The sequence below is a fragment of the Grus americana genome, chromosome 1 (genome assembly GCF_028858705.1).
Source record: "Grus americana isolate bGruAme1 chromosome 1, bGruAme1.mat, whole genome shotgun sequence".
In the NCBI taxonomy this organism is placed as follows: Eukaryota; Metazoa; Chordata; class Aves; order Gruiformes; family Gruidae; genus Grus; species Grus americana.
The window spans coordinates 48,813,627-48,839,771 of record NC_072852.1 but is presented as its reverse complement, the minus strand read 5'-3'; the positions used below and the strand labels follow the sequence as shown (position 1 = coordinate 48,839,771).

Genomic DNA, 26,145 nt, shown 5'->3' with positions numbered 1-26,145 from the left:
AGCGCTAACAGGCAGCCCCGAAGGGCAGGGGGAAAGTGAAAAGCAGCTTGGGGCGGCCTGAGAACTAGCACAGGAATTTGCGGAGTGCACGCATGAGAGCAGGTCGGTCTCTCGCTTTCACCCCCTGGGACTGCACGGTTCATTCCTTCCCAACGAGTCTCTCAGTCAACGGTTTAACTACATTTCAAAACCTAAATAAAATCTAATATAGCAATAAATGTATACACATACACACTCGGTTAAACTAATGAAGAGTTTTGAGGGGATTCTCTTTGCTAGATTGAAGAATATCTTTCTGTAGTAAAATGAGACCGCCTACAGAGTTTAGGAAATCAGTGAAACAAGGCTTCTAGTCAGCATGAGAAACCTGCCCTCCATGGTGGGATGGGGGAGAGAATCGGCAGAGAAAAAGTGAGAAAACTCGTGGCTTGAAAGAAAGACAGTTTAATAGGTAAATACTTTGAGCAAAGTATTTAAGGGGAAGTCACACAGCTACCTTTTGTAAACCAACCTGTGACTTCACCTTCAGTGAGGAGAGTGTACAGCCCCTGTTCAAAAGTTTGTTTCCCAGAGAAGAAGTACCACCTCCTGAACTTGTCATTTTGTCCCCAAATTTTGAGAAATTTTGAAGAGTGACTACCAGTTCCAATAGTTTGGAGATTATGTCAAAAACCCGTCAAGACCTCTTTTCTCAAAAGAGGATGGTTTGACGGTTATGCTAATAAACGAGTTGGAAAGTGCATTGCGAGAGTGGAAAACCCCCTTCTACCCCCCGGTAAACGAAAGAAAAAATTGTTTACCGTTCTCCTCCTCTTCATCATCGTCCTCATCGTCGTCTTCATCGTTGAGGTGTATAGTCAGTGGAGGGTGAATTGGTCGTAAAATATTCTTTTGATTTCTGAGTGACTCTTGACCATGGGCTGGGTGCGGAATCCCTTCTTGGACACCTTGTTGCAATGGGGCATCTGCAGGAAAGAACATTACATTCATTTTGTTAGGAGGGAACTGGAAGATCAAATCCAGGTTCAGGCCAGCAGGTATCTTCTTGAAATCATTGCCATACTGAAGGAGTCATTAAATAGACGGATTGTGCCTTTTCCGAAAAATCTTCTGCTGAGGTCGGCAAAAGAGCGTCTTCCAAGTACAGAAAGTCTGAAAAAGCAGGCAGATATTTACACCATGGGACAACATGGGATTAGTAATACGGGGGCTGAAGTGAGTCAATGAGTTTAGAACCCCACCTGTGAAAATATTTTAAACATGCTGAATAATAGGCAGGCCATGGCATCGATTTTGAAGAGTTTAGCAACGCTAAGCACAGGAGTACCAATTTTTAGCTTGTCGACAATTTTTTCTCTCAAAATCTTCTGAACCACAACTCTCTCTACTAAGTGCAAAGTGTAGATTTTGAGAAGGAATATGAAGTTCATGATATTAATTTACACTCAACCAGATTCTTGTGCATCTCTTGCTTGCCTATGAGCAGCATGTGTATCATGTTAAAGGCATTTTAGTAGCACTCCTGCAGACCAGATTTGTTGTATCTCGTGCAAGAGAAATTAAGATACAACACTTAACTTGGTAGAGCCTTTATTTATTCATTTCATTAGTAATGTATTTATTGATTTATTAATTTATTCCAAACGACAAACTGGAAATACATCTGCACACACAGCACTGTAATCTGATGTTGTCTCTACAAGGGGTGTCTCATCCATATAACATGTTGTGCTCTATCAACAGATACTGCTGCTGGTGGCCCTAACAACCTCCTCCCTCCAACCACACACGCTGCTTTTCATTTCTCTTAAGTGCTTACCTGCCCACTAACCATTTTCACTCCTGGAGAGATTTCATCTAGCAAATACCCAAGGAAGGCAACATTTTTACTCCATGGATCTTAGCAACCTAAACTGCCTTTTGTGACTTCACCTTTCATGTCACCGATAGTTACAAAGATTCGTAAGCAGACAGCTAAAAAAAGTCATATGGCAACCATATTCAAATGCCAATCCAATTCCTTTCTTTGCCTTCAACTTGCCGGCATAGCGGATCATACCTGATTGATTTGCCATGGTACATTTCTTCACCTGCACGTACGCTACGTAAGCGCTGGAAGGACGTTTTTGTGCACTTACTTAAGAGCTCTACTGGACAAACGGCTGGGAAAATATTTTTACTCACTGTTACTCGGCGGCAAAAAAAGTCCATTTATGCTGCGAGGTTTGCTATGATGGAAGGCGCAACTGATCCTCAAGCAGCCTGATGGTTGTGTTTCCCAGAAACAGGAGATGTTGCTGTACTTCTGCTGCAGGAGAAAACAGGTTTCAGATACTGTCAATACAGCGATAAAACGGGACTAAATGGATTCATATACAGCGTACTGCTGTGAACATATGACTAAGATTTTGTGGGACCACGCGCTGCTACTTTCGAACATGTAAAGTTATCTTAAGCTCCAGGTAACTCTAAAGTTACCTTGAGCTAGGGCAAGGGAGCTTTCGTGATGTCTGTAGATGAGAATAGGAGCAAAGCAGTCTCCTTACTGTACTGCAGTGCGTGCAGTATCGTGGGTTACCGGCGGTTTCTTAATGAGTTTCTATGTCATTTTTTAAAGGACATCAAAGTCACACTTGAAAATAGTTGAATACGTGACGGGAAGTTCCACCCAGTTCCAGACATTAGCAGCTGGGTCTCAGAGCAGCATCTCCAAAACGCCACTTCTGGACTGTCGTCGGGACAGCTGGGTGTTTAGAGGATCGTGAGCTCTTCTCACTGCTTCTGAAAATCAGCTGTTTGATCTACAGATGGGGCCAGGACCCACGCAGAGTGGCATAGCGATGTCTAACTTTACATAACCACCCTCCCTTTCAAGACGGATATGTCAGGAGAATCAAGGGTACAAACCACTCTACAATCTACAGCATTTACCTGTGCGTAGGGGGAACAAACATGGAAAGAGCGGTCATTCCCAGCTGCGGCCATTTCCAGCTTTCAGGCTTCTCCTCCACTCTCCTACTGCTGGCAGAACATACACGAAAAAGTTAGAGCTCTCAACATTCAGGCAACTTGTAATCGTGTCCTGAAAGCAGTAGTTCTCTTTCCAAACCTGGACCTTCAGACCTTTTTGGAAACAAGGAAGGAGCTGCTACCTTCTCCGGGCTTGCTGAACGGACGAAGGCAGTTGCTAGCCGGTATAGAATGTTACGTTACGAAAGCTCCCAACTGCTCCTCCAGCTCGTGACATCAGCATGATGGTGCTATGTGGCCTGTCCAGCTTGAACACCTTCCTCTCTCCCTTGCTTCAGAGTAGAGTACGGAAAATCGGACCGTTTCAAAGGGTCTCCCCTTCTGGTGTTTCTTTAACGTAAACCGGAACAAACCCATTTGGCAGGGCTACAAGAATACCCAACTTCTTGCTTATCCTTATCCTTTGACTAGGTTTTCAACCAAAATCCTGTTGGCCCATGTTTTTCTTGCAGCACCTCTTTCTTTGGATGGAGAAACTTGCTGCTTCGTGTTAGTACACTGCTAGCTGTTAACGGCTGACGTTGTTGGGGTTCATTGCTTTTTCTTGCTTCCATGATGTCCAGTGCCACAGCTAAAGCAGAAAGAACAGCGTACACTTGTGTCCCTAATTAAGACCTCTGTTCTCGCTCCCGTCCGAGGCTGCCTCTGAACAGACAATATCTAGGCGGGGAAAGGAAGTTTCAGTCCTGGAAAACGGTCAGGCAGGCTGTGATCCCCAGGACAGGGGGTCACAGTTCCCACACTGAGTGACATCAGTGACTTGGAGCTGAACACTTCAGGTGCCAGAGACTCCACGGGCACAAATGGTACGAGGCTGGCTCAGCGGTGGTTATGCCCAAGCTGGGGGAGAAGCACGGAGACATTGAAATGACTGGAAGTCTTCAGGTCTCTCGAGGAGCCGATCAATTTGTTTGTGACTCCGGTATCAGGAGATGGCCCGAAGAGCTGTGAAGCAAGAAACGATGTGAGTGAAAGGGCTCCCACAGGTCCGTAAGCCCTACAGCTGACTGGGGCACACAGGGGAAGGAACATGCCGGAAAGCAGGCGAGGGCCATGAATAATGAACTGCCAGCGGGCAGGAGCAGCCCGAGTAAGAAAGTGTTAACGCTGCCAAGAGCTATCCAAACAGGGGCTCTTCTTAGCTGTGTAGCTGTGCCTCAGTGAGGCCTGGCTGCGGGGAGGGGGAGACCCGGGCGGCGGGAAGTGTCGCTGCAGGTCTGGAGCGAAAGGCACGGTAGAGGTTTCCGTAGGGCTCCCCCCTGGAAGGCGGGAAAGGAAGGTCGTTTGGGGGCCGTTTCAGCTCTGTCCCCCTCCTTTCCTGCCAGGTGCACCCAGGTGTTGGCCCTGAGGTTGCGTTTGCTTTTTCCAAGTGTAGGGAACAGCCAGGGCAAGGAACGAGGCCGCTCCAACATGACGGCACTGGGAGCTTGTGAGCCTTGTGGGGGAAAAATAAGCTGCTCTCTCATGTTTCTTCTTTCTTTTCTTTCTTTTCTTTCAGCAGTTTTATTTGGTGATCAGAGGAATATCGGACTTATGACAGAAGCATTCATCGGAGGCAGCAAGAGGTGCAGTACTTCGCAAGGTGAAAGTAGTAAGTCATGGTGCCCAATCACAGTTATTTCTTGTTGTGATTGGGGTGGCATTCACCTGTCTGGCTGTGGGCCTGCGGGTCGTGTTTCCCGGTTTTAGTAGCAGCAGCAGCAGCAGCAGCAGGAGCAGCAGCTACTGCTGTGTGTCGGCTGGGTGACTTTCTCCCCTGGGTGTTTGGGTTCTGGATGGAAGAGCTGAAACGATTGCCAAAACGTCAGTAACTTCGTTGTTCAGCTCTGAGTACCAATGCCATCCTGATGGTGGTCGTGTAAGGGGACCTCCCTGCACTAGGTTTTGGCTAGGATAGAGTTATTTTTCTGCACAGTGTGGGGCTGTGCTGTGGATTTGTGCTGAAAACAGTGTTGCTAATACCGGGATATTTTGGTTACTGCTGAGCAGTGCTCAGGCAGCGTCAAGGCCTTTTCTGCTTCTCACCCCCCCCCACCAGCGAGTAGCTGGGGGTGCACAAGAAGTTGGGAGGGGACACAGCCGGGACGGCTGACCCCAGCCGACTAAAGGGATATTGCATACCATAGGAGGTCATGCTCAGCATATAAGGGGCTTTGGGAAGAAGAAGAAGAAGAAGAAGAAGAAGAAGAAGAAGAAGAAGAAGAAAGAGGGTAGACTCAGAGCGGTGGCGTTTTTTTCTTCCCAAGTCACCGTTAACGCGTGATGGAGCCCTGCTTTCCTGGGGATGGCTGAACACCTGCCTGCCGATGGGAAGTGGTGAGCCATTTCCTTGTCTTGCTTTGCTTGCGCGTGTGGCTTTTGTTTTACCTATTAAAGTGTCTTTATTTCAAGCCCCGAGTTTTCTCACTTTTTCTCTTCCGATTCTCTCCCCCATCCCACCGTGGAGGGCAGGTTTCTCGTGCTGACTAGAAGCCTTGTTTCACTTAGGTTTCACTTCTATTGTGTGCTCTATTGGATTACAGCTGTTGTGACTTCACCTGTCATTAAACATCTTGACCGCAAAGTGGTAGTTACCGTAAAGATAGCAGGTGTTTATAGGTTGGTTGCAGTGAAGGTGCCGGTCAAGGAACTACTCTGGTTCTAAAATGTCCGGTTGGTAGTTCTGCCTTGCACACTAGAACTTGTATAGTAAAGGGTGTGTAATTTCTTTGGGGAAGAGTAACAGAAGTGTGGAGGTTGGGAGGAAACGAGAAGATGCGTTGCATTAAAAGACCTCTGAAACTGCAAAGTGAAAAAGTGCTAGTATTTATTCATCTTAGAAATTATGCCTTAAAACATCGTCTGCAAAAGTCATTTCAACAGTCAAATTTTCATAACAAATTAACCTTAGTGGATCTGTGATCACACAGAACGTATATTTTGTGTTTTCAATCAGTTTTGAAACATTGTCGTGTACTTCCTGCATCTTATTTTTGGAATTTGCAATTGTGTCCTCTTTGGATTTTCCAGCTGATAATTTCCACATTTCAATTTCGATTGCTCTTGTAAGTCGAAGAACTGGCTTCATCTCTTTCTCCTGTCTATGTATCGCTCTCCTTTCCTGTTCACTTCCCTGTCTTCTTGGCTCTGTTGTCAAAATAGATAGGCAGAACATGTTGTGCATCACTTATTAGAGGGAAAGTCTATGCTCTGTTCAAAAGGTGTTAAGAATTAGACTTCCAACAGAAGACGCAAGATAGAGGTTCTAATCTCAGTTACCTGACTGGTTGTTTTAGACTTTGAGAACGTTTTAGGGTGTGGATTTCTTTTCCTCCAAGTTGGTGCATTGTAAGAGCCTGAAGTATATTTGTCTGTAGAAAAAAGACAGGCACTCTTTCTTAATTTCAGCTGCAATTTAGGGAAAGACTCTCTTAGCCTGGTATGCAAATTAAATATTACATTAGCTGAAGTATCAATGCATACATTGGGTGACTCAGACACCACCTCTGAAATACAAGGTAGTATTAAATATAGATTTTGCCCCTAGAACTCTAAAGATCATCTGTAATCTCGCAGCGTTTCCATCAGGCTCACAGGATCTTCCAAAGGAGGCGGATTGTGCCACGGACATCCTTGACTTGGACAAAGTGAATGTTCCTGTGTAGACAACCTGCCCAAAGGCATCAGTTGCTTTTAGATTAGACTACTCCACAATCCGGTCTCCTTTTTTGTCCCTGCTTGGGAAAGCGCTAGATGCAAGGCAGTGTTATGTTTTTGTACTAGGTGGTTGATTTTGCGTCAGAGTATGCTGCCCAATGACTGACTAGTTTTCTGTAAAACTCGGTTAGAAATCATTATTATGAATACTCTGGTTTTCTGTTAATTCCAGATTAATTCCATTAATTCAAAGTACTAATTCCACAATAGTCCTAAATTTTTCCTTTTGCACACAGCCTGTGAGTCTTACCATAGCTTTCGGTTTGGGTCCAAAATCTTCTATTTGCGTCAAGCTGATTCTTTTGTTTGGAGCGTTTCCCAGCATACGGCTCAGGTACTGCTGAAAAGAAAGGTAGCGAAAGTGCTAAGGTGGTTTTTACGACAAAAATGCTGATCGCCTTTTTTGGGGGGGGGGGTGTTTTTTTCATTTTTTTTTAAACGCTATATCCTTTCTCAACCTGGAAATTTGATAAGATGTGTTCTTCGCATTGAGAATGTTCTCTCTGTAATCTCTATGAAAGAAAAAGAAAAACCCCACAACTATTCGCCCCTGAGACGAAGCGGTGATGCTGGGATTCCTTTTGCTTCACTTCATTTGTCTGAAAGTGGGGGTTACTGTGTCTGAAGGAGGTTCCTTTGATTGGCAATTAAGACAGGGAGGCACCTCTAGGTGGAGATTCAGCCCAGCTTAAGAGAGGTGACTGAAACGGGCAAGATGAAATCACTTTCTTAACGTTTAAGGATCCTGTGTAAGCAGGAACCCACCTGTCGGTCCATTGCACTTTGGTTCTTGGGTGACGGTGGCAGTACGGTAGACTACATATGCTGATCTTCGAGGTTCTGAAGAACTGAAATAAGTGTCTCTTCCAGTTTCTCTCACAGGAGGAACAGCAGAAGCAGCTTCATCGTCCTTACTTTGACCCCTTTGTTGGCGACGTGGTTTTGCTTTGGGGTCTGGAGTGTGAATTCCTAAAAGAGAAGCAGCAAACTCAGACCAAAATGCTGGGCTATTCCTTCAAAATTGGACATGTTGCAGGAGGCCGGAGGCTGGAAGGCCTAGATAAAGCAAATGCTCTTTGTGGCTAGTCCAATCCAAATATGGACTGTCCCTATCTGACACTAAGAACAGAAATTAACTAGGTCCTGCCAAGTCATCTGTGAGTTGAGTAAACAAGAAGGAATAAGCCAACTGTTTTCTCAAAATACCTTTTCCTGTTCCTGTGTTATGGGACTTGCTTTCTTCCTCGGAAATCCATTGCTTCTCCTTTGCTTCTTTACCGGGATAGTTCTTTACCCGCTCCATGCGATTGGTTCCTGAGGGATTAAAATAGCGCATATTTACTTTTTGCAAAAGCAGGCACAATCTTCTCCTCCAAAAATGCTTTTTTGTTTGGTTGGTGGTTTTGGGGTATTTTTGGGTTGGGTTTTTTTGTTTTTGTTTTTTAAAGCAGATCTCCCACTTCATACACAGGTCTTCTTGGGCTGTACATGTTAAAAGTGCCGTTCCTCAGAAGGAAAGCGGAAGCGGTTATGGTTCCTCTAGAAGAGTTCACAGTTGCAAAATCTTGCAAGGAAACTCAAAAATTGACTATAAACACAAAGGTGTTGGACTCGTTCAATGTCTTTGACCGCTTCTGGCTTAGAATGCTTCTCATTATGAATTTGAAAATCTTCATGAATACTGTATTTTGGGTTTACAGTTTAAAAGTACAAACATTAGCTTTAATCCACATACGCGTTTGTAATCACTGCGAATCAAAAGCTGCATGCAATTTATGTGCGTGTGTCCTGGTTTTAGCTGAGAGGGTTGATTTTCTTCATAGTAGCTAGTGTGAGGATATGTTTTGGATTTGTGCGGGAGACAGTGTTGATAATATAGAGATGTTTTTGTTCTATGGACTTCTTGTTGAGCAGTGTTTACACAGGGCAAGGCCTTTTCTGCTTCTTGCACTGCCCTGCCAGCGGGATGGCTGGGGCTGCACAAGAAGTTGGGAGGAGACAGACAGGACAGGTGACCCAAGCTGACCAAAGGGATATTCCATACCATATGACGTCATGCTCAGTTTATAAGGAGCTTGGGGGGAAGAGAAGGGGGGGGGGTGGCGTTCGGAGTGATGGCGTTTGTCTTCCCAAGTAACCGTTACGCGTGACAGAGCCCTGCTTCCCTGGAGATGGCTGAACACCTGCCTGCCGATGGGGAATGGTGAATGAATTCCTTGCTTTGCTTTGCTTGTGCGCACGGCTTTTGCTTTACCTATTAAAATGTCTTTATCTCAACCCACGAGTTTTCTCACTTTAACTTTTCCAGTTCTCTCCCCCATCCCGATGGGGGGAGCGAGTGAGCGGCTGCGTGGTGCTTAGCTGCCGGCTGGGGTAAAACCAAGACAGCGTGTCACAGGGGGAACAAATCCTTTTCCAAAGTCAAAGTGTACCATCTAAATGGGAACCCAATGCAAAGGGACTCCACAGCATAGGGTGACAACCCTGGTCTGTGTGTCGCTACAAGGTAACTCAGTTAGCAACAAACCAGGAACCTTAATTAGCATGGTCCTGCCTACCGGTGCTTATTTCTCACGTGCTGCACATGAGGCACGCTTTTCCTCTGGCTCGGCTGCATCGTCAGTTGAGCTACGTGTTGTCCTGTGAGCTGAACAACTGAAATGATGTGGCATGCAAACTAACTTCAGTTTATAACTTGATATAAGTTTAATCCTCAGGCACATCGGTGATACAGTTTACAGCATGGGCCCAGGCATGCTTGTAACAGCTGAACTGGCGTTGCTGACGTGGTGCCAAGGAGCATTGCAGCACTACCAGTGAACGGCCAAAGCTTCAACCTTGTCACATTGGCTTTAGCTCCGATGTCAACGTACCTAGTGGTAAGGGTATTCTACTGCGGACATGTCTGTTTTATAACTTCACAGAAGCAATTCTTTTCCAAAATTAAGCAGGAAAAATTCAATTGGAATCAGCATAGAGGATCTTTTTTTCCTAGAATGATGCTAACCCAAGCAGAATGGTAAAGAGTGGTTTTGATTGTTACAGGTAATGGTGCAGCATGAGAAAGAGTCTCTAGAACATAACAAAGAAAGAATAACTCGGATCTAAAATGGTGAAGCTTAATGCGTGCACGTTCAGGTTTTTTTACTTAGCACATGATGTTCAGCAAAGAGAAGCTGATGCTAAAGTGTATTACCTCCGTTTTCAAAGGATCCACGATCTGTTCTGGGAATGGTCTCTGCTGGTACTGTCGTTCCTGAGCTCTCTCCTTCTCCTTTTGCATTCTTAAATGTTGTAGGAATTGTATCACCGTCGCCTGGAAGGGCAACAGAGAGAGTGGTTTAGCTGCTTGTGTGTAAGCCCGGGGAATGGCGCTGCCATTCTCTTCCTCCCTCAGTGATCCTATCTGACTGAATTTCTGGTATTTTCAAGATGCATGTCATTGTGGTACCAAAAACCTCAGAGAACTGTCTGGAAGAAATGCTTTGGGGAAACATCTCTATCCTTTTCTCTGAATGTATCTAATTCTAAAGACAGACCTATATTAGAACCTGTATTTGCCTGTTTGTTACTGATTTCCTTGTCGATAGTCTAAGTATATCTCAATGAGGTGACATAAATCTTGGTCGTGAGGAAAAATTGTAGGGAAGACCACGTCTGTCGTGTGTCTCAGGAAAGTAGACATAGGCTTAATAGCCCATTTCTACCTTTTCCCTCGCCAGTGGACGCAGGTAGTCGCCACGTGTGTGACACTACCCATGTATATGGGGAAAAAGTAGTGAAGTCTGTTGACGCTCTTTGTAATACGCTATCCTTCATTGTCACTACATTAAAGAAGAGGGGAGGAGGGGCAAGCTATGGAGTAGTTTCTCCCTGTAACAGTAATTTAAAAAGTGGTAAACGATGTCCCAGAAGATGAAAAGCACTTGCCTGCCTGCAAGTCTCGCTCGGTAGCTTCCCAGGGTAGTAGCTCGTTTTCCCGAGGTGAAGACACAGTTTTTGTTGATTGGTGTTCCTGAGGGTACTGAATCCCGTAATACTCTCCTAAACATACCCCCAGGGGAGGAAAAAACCCAATGTTTACTGTATCGGCAGTATTGCTGTTTAGGAAAGAGTGACTATATTGCTGTTTAGGAAAGAGTGACTGATTTACTGCTTACCAGATTGATAGCATATTTCCTTTATTGCTCTTTCCTCTTCAAGGTCTGCAGCAGTCTGAGGCACCCAGTCAGGAGCACCTGTAGGCAGTATTTTTAAAAGGTTACGCGGTATCTATACAAAGACCTTCAACAATTCTTAATGGTCAAAAACCAACGTGAGTTTCATTGTGGTCAGGGTTTGTTTTTTTCTGACGGCAACCTCTGATTCTGGACAGAAAAATGATTCCTGAATAGCAGGAGTTTCCAGCTGCAGTGGAATTGCAGTTCCAACACGTATACAACAAGCTCTGCCCAAAGTTCCTCTGCTGCAATGTCTGCCGGCAGAGCTGGTGAAGGGAGTGCTCCTTGTCTGTCTCAGTTAAGGCCGCTAAGATCAGCAAAGCCCTCCTTTTTATACTGTTTAAATTGAGGTGGCTTACTCGGACTGAAACCGAGTTAGGAAGCGCTAACAGGCAGCCCCGAAGGGCAGGGGGAAAGTGAAAAGCAGCTTGGGGCGGCCTGAGAACTAGCACAGGAATTTGCGGAGTGCACGCATGAGAGCAGGTCGGTCTCTCGCTTTCACCCCCTGGGACTGCACGGTTCATTCCTTCCCAACGAGTCTCTCAGTCAACGGTTTAACTACATTTCAAAACCTAAATAAAATCTAATATAGCAATAAATGTATACACATACACACTCGGTTAAACTAATGAAGAGTTTTGAGGGGATTCTCTTTGCTAGATTGAAGAATATCTTTCTGTAGTAAAATGAGACCGCCTACAGAGTTTAGGAAATCAGTGAAACAAGGCTTCTAGTCAGCATGAGAAACCTGCCCTCCATGGTGGGATGGGGGAGAGAATCGGCAGAGAAAAAGTGAGAAAACTCGTGGCTTGAAAGAAAGACAGTTTAATAGGTAAATACTTTGAGCAAAGTATTTAAGGGGAAGTCACACAGCTACCTTTTGTAAACCAACCTGTGACTTCACCTTCAGTGAGGAGAGTGTACAGCCCCTGTTCAAAAGTTTGTTTCCCAGAGAAGAAGTACCACCTCCTGAACTTGTCATTTTGTCCCCAAATTTTGAGAAATTTTGAAGAGTGACTACCAGTTCCAATAGTTTGGAGATTATGTCAAAAACCCGTCAAGACCTCTTTTCTCAAAAGAGGATGGTTTGATGGTTATGCTAATAAATGAGTTGGAAAGTGCATTGCGAGAGTGGAAAACCCCCTTCTACCCCCCGGTAAACGAAAGAAAAAATTGTTTACCGTTCTCCTCCTCTTCATCATCGTCCTCATCGTCGTCTTCATCGTTGAGGTGTATAGTCAGTGGAGGGTGAATTGGTCGTAAAATATTCTTTTGATTTCTGAGTGACTCTTGACCATGGGCTGGGTGCGGAATCCCTTCTTGGACACCTTGTTGCAATGGGGCATCTGCAGGAAAGAACATTACATTCATTTTGTTAGGAGGGAACTGGAAGATCAAATCCAGGTTCAGGCCAGCAGGTATCTTCTTGAAATCATTGCCATACTGAAGGAGTCATTAAATAGACGGATTGTGCCTTTTCCAAAAAATCTTCTGCTGAGGTCGGCAAAAGAGCGTCTTCCAAGTACAGAAAGTCTGAAAAAGCAGGCAGATATTTACACCATGGGACAACATGGGATTAGTAATACGGGGGCTGAAGTGAGTCAATGAGTTTAGAACCCCACCTGTGAAAATATTTTAAACATGCTGAATAATAGGCAGGCCATGGCATCGATTTTGAAGAGTTTAGCAACGCTAAGCACAGGAGTACCAATTTTTAGCTTGTCGACAATTTTTTCTCTCAAAATCTTCTGAACCACAACTCTCTCTACTAAGTGCAAAGTGTAGATTTTGAGAAGGAATATGAAGTTCATGACATTAATTTACACTCAACCAGATTCTTGTGCATCTCTTGCTTGCCTATGAGCAGCATGTGTATCATGTTAAAGGCATTTTAGTAGCACTCCTGCAGACCAGATTTGTTGTATCTCGTGCAAGAGAAATTAAGATACAACACTTAACTTGGTAGAGCCTTTATTTATTCATTTCATTAGTAATGTATTTATTGATTTAATTTATTAATTTATTCCAAACGACAAACTGGAAATACATCTGCACACACAGCACTGTAATCTGATGTTGTCTGTACAAGGGGTGTCTCATCCATATAACATGTTGTGCTCTATCAACAGATACTGCTGCTGGTGGCCCTAACAACCTCCTCCCTCCAACCACACACGCTGCTTTTCATTTCTCTTAAGTGCTTACCTGCCCACTAACCATTTTCACTCCTGGAGAGATTTCATCTAGCAAATACCCAAGGAAGGCAACATTTTTACTCCATGGATCTTAGCAACCTAAACTGCCTTTTGTGACTTCACCTTTCATGTCACCGATAGTTACAAAGATTCGTAAGCAGACAGCTAAAAAAAGTCATATGGCAACCCTATTCAAATGCCAATCCAATTCCTTTCTTTGCCTTCAACTTGCCGGCATAGCGGATCATACCTGATTGATTTGCCATGGTACATTTCTTCACCTGCACGTACGCTACGTAAGCGCTGGAAGGACGTTTTTGTGCACTTACTTAAGAGCTCTACTGGACAAACGGCTGAGAAAATATTTTTACTCACTGTTACTCGGCGGCAAAAAAAGTCCATTTATGCTGCGAGGTTTGCTGTGATGGAAGGCGCAACTGATCCTCAAGCAGCCTGATGGTCGTGTTTCCCAGAAACAGGAGATGTTGCTGTACTTCTGCTGCAGGAGAAAACAGGTTTCAGATACTGTCAATACAGCGATAAAACGGGACTAAATGGATTCATATACAGCGTACTGCTGTGAACATATGACTAAGATTTTGTGGGACCACGCGCTGCTACTTTCGAACATGTAAAGTTATCTTAAGCTCCAGGTAACTCTAAAGTTACCTTGAGCTAGGGCAAGGGAGCTTTCGTGATGTCTGTAGATGAGAATAGGAGCAAAGCAGTCTCCTTACTGTACTGCAGTGCGTGCAGTATCGTGGGTTACCGGCGGTTTCTTAATGAGTTTCTATGTCATTTTTTAAAGGACATCAAAGTCACACTTGAAAATAGTTGAATACGTGACGGGAAGTTCCACCCAGTTCCAGACATTAGCAGCTGGGTCTCAGAGCAGCATCTCCAAAACATGCCACTTCTGGACTGTCGTCGGGACAGCTGGGTGTTTAGAGGATCGTGAGCTCTTCTCACTGCTCCTGAAAATCAGCTGTTTGATCTACAGATGGGGCCAGGACCCACGCAGAGTGGCATAGCGATGTCTAACTTTACATAACCACCCTCCCTTTCAAGACAGATATGTCAGGAGAATCAAGGGTACAAACCACTCTACAATCTACAGCATTTACCTGTGCGTAGGGGGAACAAACATGGAAAGAGCGGTCATTCCCAGCTGCGGCCATTTCCAGCTTTCAGGCTTCTCCTCCACTCTCCTACTGCTGGCAGAACATACACGAAAAAGTTAGAGCTCTCAACATTCAGGCAACTTGTAATCGTGTCCTGAAAGCAGTAGTTCTCTTTCCAAACCTGGACCTTCAGACCTTTTTGGAAACAAGGAAGGAGCTGCTACCTTCTCCGGGCTTGCTGAACGGACGAAGGCAGTTGCTAGCCGGTATAGAATGTTACGTTACGAAAGCTCCCAACTGCTCCTCCAGCTCGTGACATCAGCATGATGGTGCTATGTGGCCTGTCCAGCTTGAACACCTTCCTCTCTCCCTTGCTTCAGAGTAGAGTACGGAAAATCGGACCGTTTCAAAGGGTCTCCCCTTCTGGTGTTTCTTTAACGTAAACCGGAACAAACCCATTTGGCAGGGCTACAAGAATACCCAACTTCTTGCTTATCCTTATCCTTTGACTAGGTTTTCAACCAAAATCCTGTTGGCCCATGTTTTTCTTGCAGCACCTCTTTCTTTGGATGGAGAAACTTGCTGCTTCGTGTTAGTACACTGCTAGCTGTTAACGGCTGACGTTGTTGGGGTTCATTGCTTTTTCTTGCTTCCATGATGTCCAGTGCCACAGCTAAAGCAGAAAGAAGAGCGTACACTTGTGTCCCTAATTAAGACCTCTGTTCTCGCTCCCGTCCGAGGCTGCCTCTGAACAGACAATATCTAGGCGGGGAAAGGAAGTTTCAGTCCTGGAAAACGGTCAGGCAGGCTGTGATCCCCAGGACAGGGGGTCACAGTTCCCACACTGAGTGACATCAGTGACTTGGAGCTGAACACTTCAGGTGCCAGAGACTCCACGGGCACAAATGGTACTACGAGGCTGGCTCAGCGGTGGTTATGCCCAAGCTGGGGGAGAAGCATGGAGACATTGAAATGACTGGAAGTCTTCAGGTCTCTTGAGGAGCCGATCAATTTGTTTGTGACTCAGGTATCAGGAGATGGCCCGAAGAGCTGTGAAGCAAGAAACGATGTGAGTGAAGGGGCTCCCACAGGTCCGTAAGCCCTACAGCTGACTGGGGCACACAGGGGAAGGAACATGCCGGAAAGCAGGCGAGGGCCATGAATAATGAACTGCCAGCGGGCAGGAGCAGCCCGAGTAAGAAAGTGTTAACGCTGCCAAGAGCTATCCAAACAGGGGCTCTTCTTAGCTGTGTAGCTGTGCCTCAGTGAGGCCTGGCTGCAGGGAGGGGGAGACCCGGGCGGCGGGAAGTGTCGCCGCAGGTCTGGAGCGAAAGGCACGGTAGAGGTTTCCGTAGGGCTCCCCCCTGGAAGGCGGGAAAGGAAGGTCGTTTGGGGGCCGTTTCAGCTCTGTCCCCCTCCTTTCCTGCCAGGTGCACCCAGGTGTTGGCCCTGAGGTTGCGTTTGCTTTTTCCAAGTGTAGGGAACAGCCAGGGCAAGGAACGAGGCCGCTCCAACATGACGGCACTGGGAGCTTGTGAGCCTTGTGGGGGAAAAATAAGCTGCTCTCTCATGTTTCTTCTTTCTTTTCTTTCTTTTCTTTCAGCAGTTTTATTTGGTGATCAGAGGAATATCGGACTTATGACAGAAGCATTCATCCGAGGCAGCAAGAGGTGCAATACTTCGCAAGGTGAAAGTAGTAAGTCATGGTGCCCAATCAGAGTTATTTCTTGTTGTGATTGGGGTGGCATTCACCTGTCTGGCTGTGGGCCTGCGGGTCGTGTTTCCCGGTTTTAGTAGCATCAGCAGCAGCAGCAGCAGCAGCAGGAGCAGCAGCTACTGCTATGTGTCGGCTGGGTGACTTTCTCCCCTGGGTGTTTGGGTTCTGGATGGAAGAGCTGAAACGATTGCCAAAACATCAGTAACTTCGTTGGTCAGCTCTGAGTACCAATGCCATCCTGATGGTGGTCATGTAAGGGGACCTCCCTGCACTAGGTTTTGGCTAGGATAGAGTTATTTTTCTGCACAGTGTGGGGCTGTGCTGTGGATTTGTGCTGAAAACAGTGTTGCTAATACCGGGATATTTTGGTTACTGCTGAGCAGTGCTCAGGCAGCGTCAAGGCCTTTTCTGCTTCTCACCCCCCCCCACCAGCGAGTAGCTGGGGGTGCACAAGAAGTTGGGAGGGGACACAGCCGGGACGGCTGACCCCAGCCGACGAAAGGGATATTGCATACCATAGGAGGTCATGCTCAGCATATAAGGGGCTTTGGGAAGAAGAAGAAGAAGAAGAAGAAGAAGAAGAAGAAGAAGAAGAAGAAGAAAGGGGGTAAACTCAGAGCGGTGGAGTTTTTTTCTACCCAAGTCACCGTTAACGCGTGATGGAGCCCTGCTTTCCTGGGGATGGCTGAACACCTGCCTGCCGATGGGAAGTGGTGAGCCATTTCCTTGTCTCGCTTTGCTTGCGCGTGTGGCTTTTGTTTTACCTATTAATGTGTCTTTATTTCAAGCCCCGAGTTTTCTCACTTTTTCTCTTCCGATTCTCTCCCCCATCCCACCGTGGAGGGCAGGTTTCTCATGCTGACTAGAAGCCTTGTTTCACTTAGGTTTCACTTCTATTGTGTGCTCTATTGGATTACAGCTGTTGTGACTTCACCTGTCATTAAACATCTTGACCGCAAAGTGGTAGTTACTGTAAAGATAGTAGGTGTTTATAGGTTGGTTGCAGTGAAGGTGCCGGTCAAGGAACTACTCTGGTTCTAAAATGTCCGGTTGGTAGTTCTGCCTTGCACACTAGAACTTGTATAGTAAAGGGTGTGTAATTTCTTTGGGGAAGAGTAACAGAAGTGTGGAGGTTGGGAGGAAATGAGAAGATGCGTTGCATTAAAAGACCTCTGAAACTGCAAAGTGAAAAAGTGCTAGTATTTATTCATCTTAGAAATTATGCCTTAAAACATCATCTGCAAAAGTCATTTAAACAGTCAAATTTTCATAACAAATTAACCTTAGTGGATCTGTGATCACACAGAACGTATATTTTGTGTTTTCAATCAGTTTTGAAACATTGTCGTGTACTTCCTGCATCTTATTTTTGGAATTTGCAATTGTGTCCTCTTTGGATTTTCCAGCTGATAATTTCCACATTTCAATTTCGATTGCTCTTGTAAGTCGAAGAACTGGCTTCATCTCTTTCTCCTGTCTATGTATCGCTCTCCTTTCCTGTTCACTTCCCTGTCTTCTTGGCTCTGTTGTCAAAATAGATAGGCAGAACATGTTGTGCATCACTTATTAGAGGGAAAGTCTATGCTCTGTTCAAAAGGTGTTAAGAATTAGACTTCCAACAGAAGACGCAAGATAGAGGTTCTAATCTCAGTTACCTGACTGGTTGTTTTAGACTTTGAGAACGTTTTAGGGTGTGGATTTCTTTTCCTCCAAGTTGGTGCATTGTAAGAGCCTGAAGTATATTTGTCTGTAGAAAAAAGACAAGCACTCTTTCTTAATTTCAGCTGCAATATAGGGAAAGACTCTCTTAGCCTGGTATGCGAATTAAATATTACATTAGCTGAAGTATCAATGCATACATTGGGTGACTCAGACACCACCTCTGAAATACAAGGTAGTATTAAATATAGATTTTGCCCCTAGAACTCTAAAGATCATCTGTAATCTCGCAGCGTTTCCATCAGGCTCACAGGATCTTCCAAAGGAGGCGGATTGTGCCACGGACATCCTTGACTTGGACAAAGTGAATGTTCCTGTGTAGACAACCTGCCCAAAGGCATCAGTTGCTTTTAGATTAGACTACTCCACAATCCGGTCTCCTTTTTTGTCCCTGCTTGGGAAAGCGCTAGATGCAAGGCAGTGTTATGTTTTTGTACTAGGTGGTTGATTTTGCGTCAGAGTATGCTGCCCAATGACTGACTAGTTTTCTGTAAAACTCGGTTAGAAATCATTATTATGAATACTCTGGTTTTCTGTTAATTCCAGATTAATTCCATTAATTCAAAGTACTAATTCCACAATAGTCCTAATTTTTTCCTTTTGCACACAGCCTGTGAGTCTTACCATAGCTTTCGGTTTGGGTCCAAAATCTTCTATTTGCGTCAAGCTGATTCTTTGGTTTGGAGCATTTCCCAGCATATGGCTCAGGTACTGCTGAAAAGAAAGGTAGCGAAAGTGCTAAGGTGGTTTTTACGACAAAAATGCTGATCGCCTTTTTTTGGGGGGGGGGGTGTTTTTTTCATTTTTTTTTAAACGCTATATCCTTTCTCAACCTGGAAATTTGATAAGATGTGTTCTTCGCATTGAGAATGTTCTCTCTGTAATCTCTATGAAAGAAAAAGAAAAACCCCACAACTATTCGCCCCTGAGACGAAGCGGTGATGCTGGGATTCCTTTTGCTTCACTTCATTTGTCTGAAAGTGGGGGTTACTGTGTCTGAAGGAGGCTCCTTTGATTGGCAATTAAGACAGGGAGGCACCTCTAGGTGGAGATTCAGCCCAGCTTAAGAGAGGTGACTGAAACGGGCAAGATGAAATCACTTTCTTAACGTTTAAGGATCCTGTGTAAGCAGGAACCCACCTGTCGGTCCATTGCACTTTGGTTCTTGGGTGACGGTGGCAGTACGGTAGACTACATATGCTGATCTTCGAGGTTCTGAAGAACTGAAATAAGTGTCTCTTCCAGTTTCTCTCACAGGAGGAACAGCAGAAGCAGCTTCATCGTCCTTACTTTGACCCCTTTGTTGGCGACGTGGTTTTGCTTTGGGGTCTGGAGTGTGAATTCCTAAAAGAGAAGCAGCAAACTCAGACCAAAATGCTGGGCTATTCCTTCAAAATTGGACATGTTGCAGGAGGCCGGAGGCTGGAAGGCCTAGATAAAGCAAATGCTCTTTGTGGCTAGTCCAATCCAAATATGGACTGTCCCTATCTGACACTAAGAACAGAAATTAACTAGGTCCTGCCAAGTCATCTGTGAGTTGAGTAAACAAGAAGGAATAAGCCAACTGTTTTCTCAAAATACCTTTTCCTGTTCCTGTGTTATGGGACTTGCTTTCTTCCTCGGAAACCCATTGCTTCTCCTTTGCTTCTTTACCGGGATAGTTCTTTACCCGCTCCATGCGATTGGTTCCTGAGGGATTAAAATAGCGCATATTTACTTTTTGCAAAAGCAGGCACAATCTTCTCCTCCAAAAATGCTTTTTTGTTTGGTTGGTGGTTTTGGGGTATTTTTGGGTTGGGTTTTTTTGTTTTTGTTTTTTAAAGCAGATCTCCCACTTCATACACAGGTCTTCTTGGGCTGTACATGTTAAAAGTGCCGTTCCTCAGAAGGAAAGCGGAAGCGGTTATGGTTCCTCTAGAAGAGTTCACAGTTGCAAAATCTTGCAAGGAAACTCAAAAATTGACTATAAACACAAAGGTGTTGGACTCGTTCAATGTCTTTGACCGCTTCTGGCTTAGAATGCTTCTCATTATGAATTTGCAAATCTTCATGAATACTGTATTTTGGGTTTACAGTTTAAAAGTACAAACATTAGCTTTAATCCACATACGCGTTTGTAATCACTGCGAATCAAAAGCTGCATGCAATTTATGTGCGTGTGTCCTGGTTTTAGCTGAGAGGGTTGATTTTCTTCATAGTAGCTAGTGTGAGGATATGTTTTGGATTTGTGCGGGAGACAGTGTTGATAATATAGAGATGTTTTTGTTCTATGGACTTCTTGTTGAGCAGTGTTTACACAGGGCAAGGCCTTTTCTGCTTCTTGCACTGCCCTGCCAGCGGGATGGCTGGGGCTGCACAAGAAGTTGGGAGGAGACAGACAGGACAGGTGACCCAAGCTGACCAAAGGGATATTCCATACCATATGACGTCATGCTCAGTTTATAAGGAGCTTGGGGGGAAGAGAAGGGGGGGGGGGTGGCGTTCGGAGTGATGGCGTTTGTCTTCCCAAGTAACCGTTACGCGTGACAGAGCCCTGCTTCCCTGGAGATGGCTGAACACCTGCCTGCCGATGGGGAATGGTGAATGAATTCCTTGCTTTGCTTTGCCTGTGCGCACGGCTTTTGCTTTACCTATTAAAATGTCTTTATCTCAACCCACGAGTTTTCTCACTTTAACTTTTCCAGTTCTCTCCCCCATCCCGATGGGGGGAGCGAGTGAGCGGCTGCGTGGTGCTTAGCTGCCGGCTGGGGTAAAACCAAGACAGCGTGTCACAGGGGGAACAAATCCTTTTCCAAAGTCAAAGTGTACCATCTAAATGGGAACCCAATGCAAAGGGACTCCACAGCATAGGGTGACAACCCTGGTCTGTGTGTCGCTACAAGGTAACTCAGTTAGCAACAAACCAGGAACCTTAATTAGCATGGTCCTGCCTACCGGTGCTTATTTCTCACGTGCTGCACATGAGGCACGCTTTTCCTCTGGCTCGGCTGCATCGTCAGTTGAGCTACGTGTTGTCCTGCGAGCTGAACAACTGAAATGATGTGGCATGCAAACTAACTTCAGTTTATAACTTGATATAAGTTTAATCCTCAGGCACATCGGTGATACAGTTTACAGCATGGGCCCAGGCATGCTTGTAACAGCTGAACTGGCGTTGCTGACGTGGTGCCAAGGAGCATTGCAGCACTACCAGTGAACGGCCAAAGCTTCAACCTTGTCACATTGGCTTTAGCTCCGATGTCAACGTACCTAGTGGTAAGGGTATTCTACTGCGGACATGTCTGTTTTATAACTTCACAGAAGCAATTCTTTTCCAAAATTAAGCAGGAAAAATTCAATTGGAATCAGCATAGAGGATCTTTTTTTCCTAGAATGATGCTAACCCAAGCAGAATGGTAAAGAGTGGTTTTGATTGTTACAGGTAATGGTGCAGCATGAGAAAGAGTCTCTAGAACATAACAAAGAAAGAATAACTCGGATCTAAAATGGTGAAGCTTAATGCGTGCACGTTCAGGTTTTTTTACTTAGCACATGATGTTCAGCAAAGAGAAGCTGATGCTAAAGTGTATTACCTCCGTTTTCAAAGGATCCACGATCTGTTCTGGGAATGGTCTCTGCTGGTACTGTCGTTCCTGAGCTCTCTCCTTCTCCTTTTGCATTCTTAAATGTTGTAGGAATTGTATCACCGTCGCCTGGAAGGGCAACAGAGAGAGTGGTTTAGCTGCTTGTGTGTAAGCCCGGGGAATGGCGCTGCCATTCTCTTCCTCCCTCAGTGATCCTATCTGACTGAATTTCTGGTATTTTCAAGATGCATGTCATTGTGGTACCAAAAACCTCAGAGAACTGTCTGGAAGAAATGCTTTGGGGAAACATCTCTATCCTTTTCTCTGAATGTATCTAATTCTAAAGACAGACCTATATTAGAACCTGTATTTGCCTGTTTGTTACTGATTTCCTTGTCGATAGTCTAAGTATATCTCAATGAGGTGACATAAATCTTGGTCGTGAGGAAAAATTGTAGGGAAGACCACCTCTGTCGTGTGTCTCAGGAAAGTAGACATAGGCTTAATAGCCCATTTCTACCTTTTCCCTCGCCAGTGGACACAGGTAGTCGCCACGTGTGTGACACTACCCATGTATATGGGGAAAAAGTAGTGAAGTCTGTTGACGCTCTTTGTAATACACTATCCTTCATTGTCACTACATTAAAGAAGAGGGGAGGAGGGGCAAGCTATGGAGTAGTTTCTCCCTGTAACAGTAATTTAAAAAGTGGTAAACGATGTCCCAGAAGATGAAAAGCACTTGCCTGCCTGCAAGTCTCGCTCGGTAGCTTCCCAGGGTAGTAGCTCGTTTTCCCGAGGTGAAGACACAGTTTTTGTTGATTGGTGTTCCTGAGGGTACTGAATCCCGTAATACTCTCCTAAACATACCCCCAGGGGAGGAAAAAACCCAATGTTTACTGTATCGGCAGTATTGCTGTTTAGGAAAGAGTGACTATATTGCTGTTTAGGAAAGAGTGACTGATTTACTGCTTACCAGATTGATAGCATATTTCCTTTATTGCTCTTTCCTCTTCAAGGTCTGCAGCAGTCTGAGGCACCCAGTCAGGAGCACCTGTAGGCAGTATTTTTAAAAGGTTACGCGGTATCTATACAAAGACCTTCAACAATTCTTAATGGTCAAAAACCAACGTGAGTTTCATTGTGGTCAGGGTTTGTTTTTTTCTGACGGCAACCTCTGATTCTGGACAGAAAAATGATTCCTGAATAGCAGGAGTTTCCAGCTGCAGTGGAATTGCAGTTCCAACACGTATACAACAAGCTCTGCCCAAAGTTCCTCTGCTGCAATGTCTGCCGGCAGAGCTGGTGAAGGGAGTGCTCCTTGTCTGTCTCAGTTAAGGCCGCTAAGATCAGCAAAGCCCTCCTTTTTATACTGTTTAAATTGAGGTGGCTTACTCGGACTGAAACCGAGTTAGGAAGCGCTAACAGGCAGCCCCGAAGGGCAGGGGGAAAGTGAAAAGCAGCTTGGGGCGGCCTGAGAACTAGCACAGGAATTTGCGGAGTGCACGCATGAGAGCAGGTCGGTCTCTCGCTTTCACCCCCTGGGACTGCACGGTTCATTCCTTCCCAACGAGTCTCTCAGTCAACGGTTTAACTACATTTCAAAACCTAAATAAAATCTAATATAGCAATAAATGTATACACATACACACTCGGTTAAACTAATGAAGAGTTTTGAGGGGATTCTCTTTGCTAGATTGAAGAATATCTTTCTGTAGTAAAATGAGACCGCCTACAGAGTTTAGGAAATCAGTGAAACAAGGCTTCTAGTCAGCATGAGAAACCTGCCCTCCATGGTGGGATGGGGGAGAGAATCGGCAGAGAAAAAGTGAGAAAACTCGTGGCTTGAAAGAAAGACAGTTTAATAGGTAAATACTTTGAGCAAAGTATTTAAGGGGAAGTCACACAGCTACCTTTTGTAAACCAACCTGTGACTTCACCTTCAGTGAGGAGAGTGTACAGCCCCTGTTCAAAAGTTTGTTTCCCAGAGAAGAAGTACCACCTCCTGAACTTGTCATTTTGTCCCCAAATTTTGAGAAATTTTGAAGAGTGACTACCAGTTCCAATAGTTTGGAGATTATGTCAAAAACCCGTCAAGACCTCTTTTCTCAAAAGAGGATGGTTTGACGGTTATGCTAATAAACGAGTTGGAAAGTGCATTGCGAGAGTGGAAAACCCCCTTCTACCCCCCGGTAAACGAAAGAAAAAATTGTTTACCGTTCTCCTCCTCTTCATCATCGTCCTCATTGTCGTCTTCATCGTTGAGGTGTATAGTCAGTGGAGGGTGAATTGGTCGTAAAATATTCTTTTGATTTCTGAGTGACTCTTGACCATGGGCTGGGTGCGGAATCCCTTCTTGGACACCTTGTTGCAATGGGGCATCTGCAGGAAAGAACATTACATTCATTTTGTTAGGAGGGAACTGGAAGATCAAATCCAGGTTCAGGCCAGCAGGTATCTTCTTGAAATCATTGCCATACTGAAGGAGTCATTAAATAGACGGATTGTGCCTTTTCCGAAAAATCTTCTGCTGAGGTCGGCAAAAGAGCGTCTTCCAAGTACAGAAAGTCTGAAAAAGCAGGCAGATATTTACACCATGGGACAACATGGGATTAGTAATACGGGGGCTGAAGTGAGTCAATGAGTTTAGAACCCCACCTGTGAAAATATTTTAAACATGCTGAATAATAGGCAGGCCATGGCATCGATTTTGAAGAGTTTAGCAACGCTAAGCACAGGAGTACCAATTTTTAGCTTGTCGACAATTTTTTCTCTCAAAATCTTCTGAACCACAACTCTCTCTACTAAGTGCAAAGTGTAGATTTTGAGAAGGAATATGAAGTTCATGACATTAATTTACACTCAACCAGATTCTTGTGCATCTCTTGCTTGCCTATGAGCAGCATGTGTATCATGTTAAAGGCATTTTAGTAGCACTCCTGCAGACCGGATTTGTTGTATCTCGTGCAAGAGAAATTAAGATACAACACTTAACTTGGTAGAGCCTTTATTTATTCATTTCATTAGTAATGTATTTATTGATTTAATTTATTAATTTATTCCAAACGACAAACTGGAAATACATCTGCACACACAGCACTGTAATCTGATGTTGTCTCTACAAGGGGTGTCTCATCCATATAACATGTTGTGCTCTATCAACAGATACTGCTGCTGGTGGCCCTAACAACCTCCTCCCTCCAACCACACACGCTGCTTTTCATTTCTCTTAAGTGCTTACCTGCCCACTAACCATTTTCACTCCTGGAGAGATTTCATCTAGCAAATACCCAAGGAAGGCAACATTTTTACTCCATGGATCTTAGCAACCTAAACTGCCTTTTGTGACTTCACCTTTCATGTCACCGATAGTTACAAAGATTCGTAAGCAGACAGCTAAAAAAAGTCATATGGCAACCCTATTCAAATGCCAATCCAATTCCTTTCTTTGCCTTCAACTTGCCGGCATAGCGGATCATACCTGATTGATTTGCCATGGTACATTTCTTCACCTGCACGTACGCTACGTAAGCGCTGGAAGGATGTTTTTGTGCACTTACTTAAGAGCTCTACTGGAGAAACGGCTGAGAAAATATTTTTACTCACTGTTACTCGGCGGCAAAAAAAGTCCATTTATGCTGCGAGGTTTGCTGTGATGGAAGGCGCAACTGATCCTCAAGCAGCCTGATGGTTGTTTTTCCCAGAAACAGGAGATGTTGCTGTACTTCTGCTGCAGGAGAAAACAGGTTTCAGATACTGTCAATACAGCAATAAAATGGGACTAAATGGATTCATATACAGCGTACTGCTGTGAACATATGACTAAGATTTTGTGGGACCACGCGCTGCTACTTTCGAACATGTAAAGTTATCTTAAGCTCCAGGTAACTCTAAAGTTACCTTGAGCTAGGGCAAGGGAGCTTTCGTGATGTCTGTAGATGAGAATAGGAGCAAAGCAGTCTCCTTACTGTACTGCAGTGCGTGCAGTATCGTGGGTTACCGGCGGTTTCTTAATGAGTTTCTATGTCATTTTTTAAAGGACATCAAAGTCACACTTGAAAATAGTTGAATACGTGACGGGAAGTTCCACCCAGTTCCAGACATTAGCAGCTGGGTCTCAGAGCAGCATCTCCAAAACATGCCACTTCTGGACTGTCGTCGGGACAGCTGGGTGTTTAGAGGATCGTGAGCTCTTCTCACTGCTTCTGAAAATCAGCTGTTTGATCTACAGATGGGGCCAGGACCCACGCAGAGTGGCATAGCGATGTCTAACTTTACATAACCACCCTCCCTTTCAAGACGGATATGTCAGGAGAATCAAGGGTACAAACCACTCTACAATCTACAGCATTTACCTGTGCGTAGGGGGAACAAACATGGAAAGAGCGGTCATTCCCAGTTGTGGCCATTTCCAGCTCTCGGGCTTCTCCTCCACTCTCCTACTGCTGGCAGAACATACACGAAAAAGTTAGAGCTCTCAACATTCAGGCAACTTGTAATCGTGTCCTGAAAGCAGTAGTTCTCTTTCCAAACCTGGACCTTCAGACCTTTTTGGAAACAAAACTCCAACAGACGGCGAAAGGTGCTTGAACGGAGGAGCTGCTACCTTCTCTGGGCTTGCTGAATGGACGAAGGCAGTTGCTAGCCGGTATAGAATGTTACGTTACGAAAGCTCCCAACTGCTCCTCCAGCTCGTGACATCAGCGTGATGGTGCTATGTGGCCTGTCCAGCTTGAACACCTTCCTCTCTCTCCCTTGCTTCAGAGTAGAGTACGGAAAATCGGACCGTTTCAAAGGGTCTCCCCTTCTGGTGTTTCTTTAACGTAAACCGGAACAAACCCATTTGGCAGGGCTACAAGAATACCCAACTTCTTGCTTATCCTTATC

At 44.9% G+C, this 26,145-nt stretch overlaps 1 protein-coding gene across 1 annotated transcript; it reads right to left on the bottom strand.

Annotated features, from left to right (window-relative positions):
* Positions 1–6,093: 6,093 nt before the first annotated feature.
* Positions 6,094–25,860, bottom strand: LOC129201612 (uncharacterized). Its single transcript, XM_054813136.1, has 19 exons — positions 25,614–25,860; positions 24,865–24,988; positions 23,476–23,640; positions 22,235–22,312; positions 22,005–22,118; positions 21,271–21,390; positions 19,310–19,387; positions 18,989–19,042; positions 17,262–17,502; positions 16,015–16,157; positions 12,128–12,292; positions 10,887–10,964; positions 10,657–10,770; positions 9,923–10,042; positions 7,963–8,040; positions 7,492–7,695; positions 6,977–7,066; positions 6,289–6,380; positions 6,094–6,156 (listed from the first exon to the last, which is right to left on the bottom strand). The coding sequence occupies exons 1-19, from the start codon at positions 25,665–25,667 to the stop codon at positions 6,094–6,096; spliced, it is 2,175 nt and encodes a 724-aa protein (XP_054669111.1). The 5' UTR covers positions 25,668–25,860.
* Between the last annotated feature and the right edge of the window lie 285 nt (positions 25,861–26,145).

Coding starts and splice junctions, on each gene's coding strand:
- LOC129201612 (XM_054813136.1), bottom strand. CDS start 25,667: ATGGCCACAACTGGGAATGACCGCTCTTTCCATGTTTGTTCCCCCTAC. Junction 10,965..12,127: donor TGATGAAGAGGAGGAGAACG/GTAAACAATTTT, acceptor TACTGCCTACAG/GTGCTCCTGACTGGGTGCCT. Junction 7,067..7,491: donor AAAGTGCAATGGACCGACAG/GTGGGTTCCTGC, acceptor CTTTCTTTTCAG/CAGTACCTGAGCCGTATGCT.